The sequence below is a fragment of the Nannochloropsis gaditana genome (genome assembly GCF_000240725.1).
Source record: "Nannochloropsis gaditana CCMP526 unplaced genomic scaffold scaffold1408, whole genome shotgun sequence".
Taxonomy (NCBI): Eukaryota; class Eustigmatophyceae; order Eustigmatales; family Monodopsidaceae; genus Microchloropsis; species Microchloropsis gaditana.
Genome location: NW_005802545.1, coordinates 1,772 through 2,395, shown reverse-complemented (window position 1 = coordinate 2,395; position 624 = coordinate 1,772). Strand labels below are relative to the sequence as shown.

Sequence of the window (624 nt, the reverse complement as noted above, 5' to 3'; positions counted from 1 at the left end):
CCTCCCTCCCTTCCCTCCCTCCCTCCCTCCCTCCCTCCCTCCCTCTTTCCGTCCCTCCCTCAGGCGGGCATCACGACCGTCCTCAACACCCGTGCCTCCGTTCTGGCCGCCGCCAATCCCATCTTCGGGCGCTACGACGACTTGAAATCCGCAGCTGAGAACATCGACCTCATGACCACCATCCTTTCCCGCTTCGACCTGATATTCATCGTCCGGGACATTCGGGACGAAGAACGGGACAGGGGCATTGCTCGGCACGTCCTCGGGGTCCACATGAACGCGAACGCGCCGGCGGGGATCCGCGTCACGCAGGGGGCGGAGGGGGATATTGACATGCCCACCATCAAGAAATTCGTCAGGTGCGTGCCTCCCTTCTGCCCCCTTCCCGTCCGCCTTCTGCCCTCCCCGCTCCCTCGTCCGCTTCCATCACCAAGCCCCTTATTCTCGAACCCTGAACCCCTTTCTTTGCCCCTCACCCACCCTCCTTGCCTTCTTTCCCCAGCTACTGTCGACAACGCTGTGCCCCCCGCCTTTCCGTCGAAGCAGGGCAGACCCTGGCGAGCGAGTACGTGGGCATTCGGGATACCGTGCGCCGTCGCACCCTCGAGTCCGAGGTAGGTGGAT

General features: G+C 63.8%; 1 protein-coding gene across 1 annotated transcript; it reads right to left on the bottom strand.

Annotated features, from left to right (window-relative positions):
* Positions 1–51: 51 nt before the first annotated feature.
* NGA_2092400 (uncharacterized protein) lies at positions 52–151 on the bottom strand (the record flags this gene model as incomplete). The annotated part of the gene is made up of 1 exon (XM_005852327.1): positions 52–151. A coding segment is annotated over one exon (100 nt), but the record flags the coding sequence as incomplete, so codon positions are not given.
* Between the last annotated feature and the right edge of the window lie 473 nt (positions 152–624).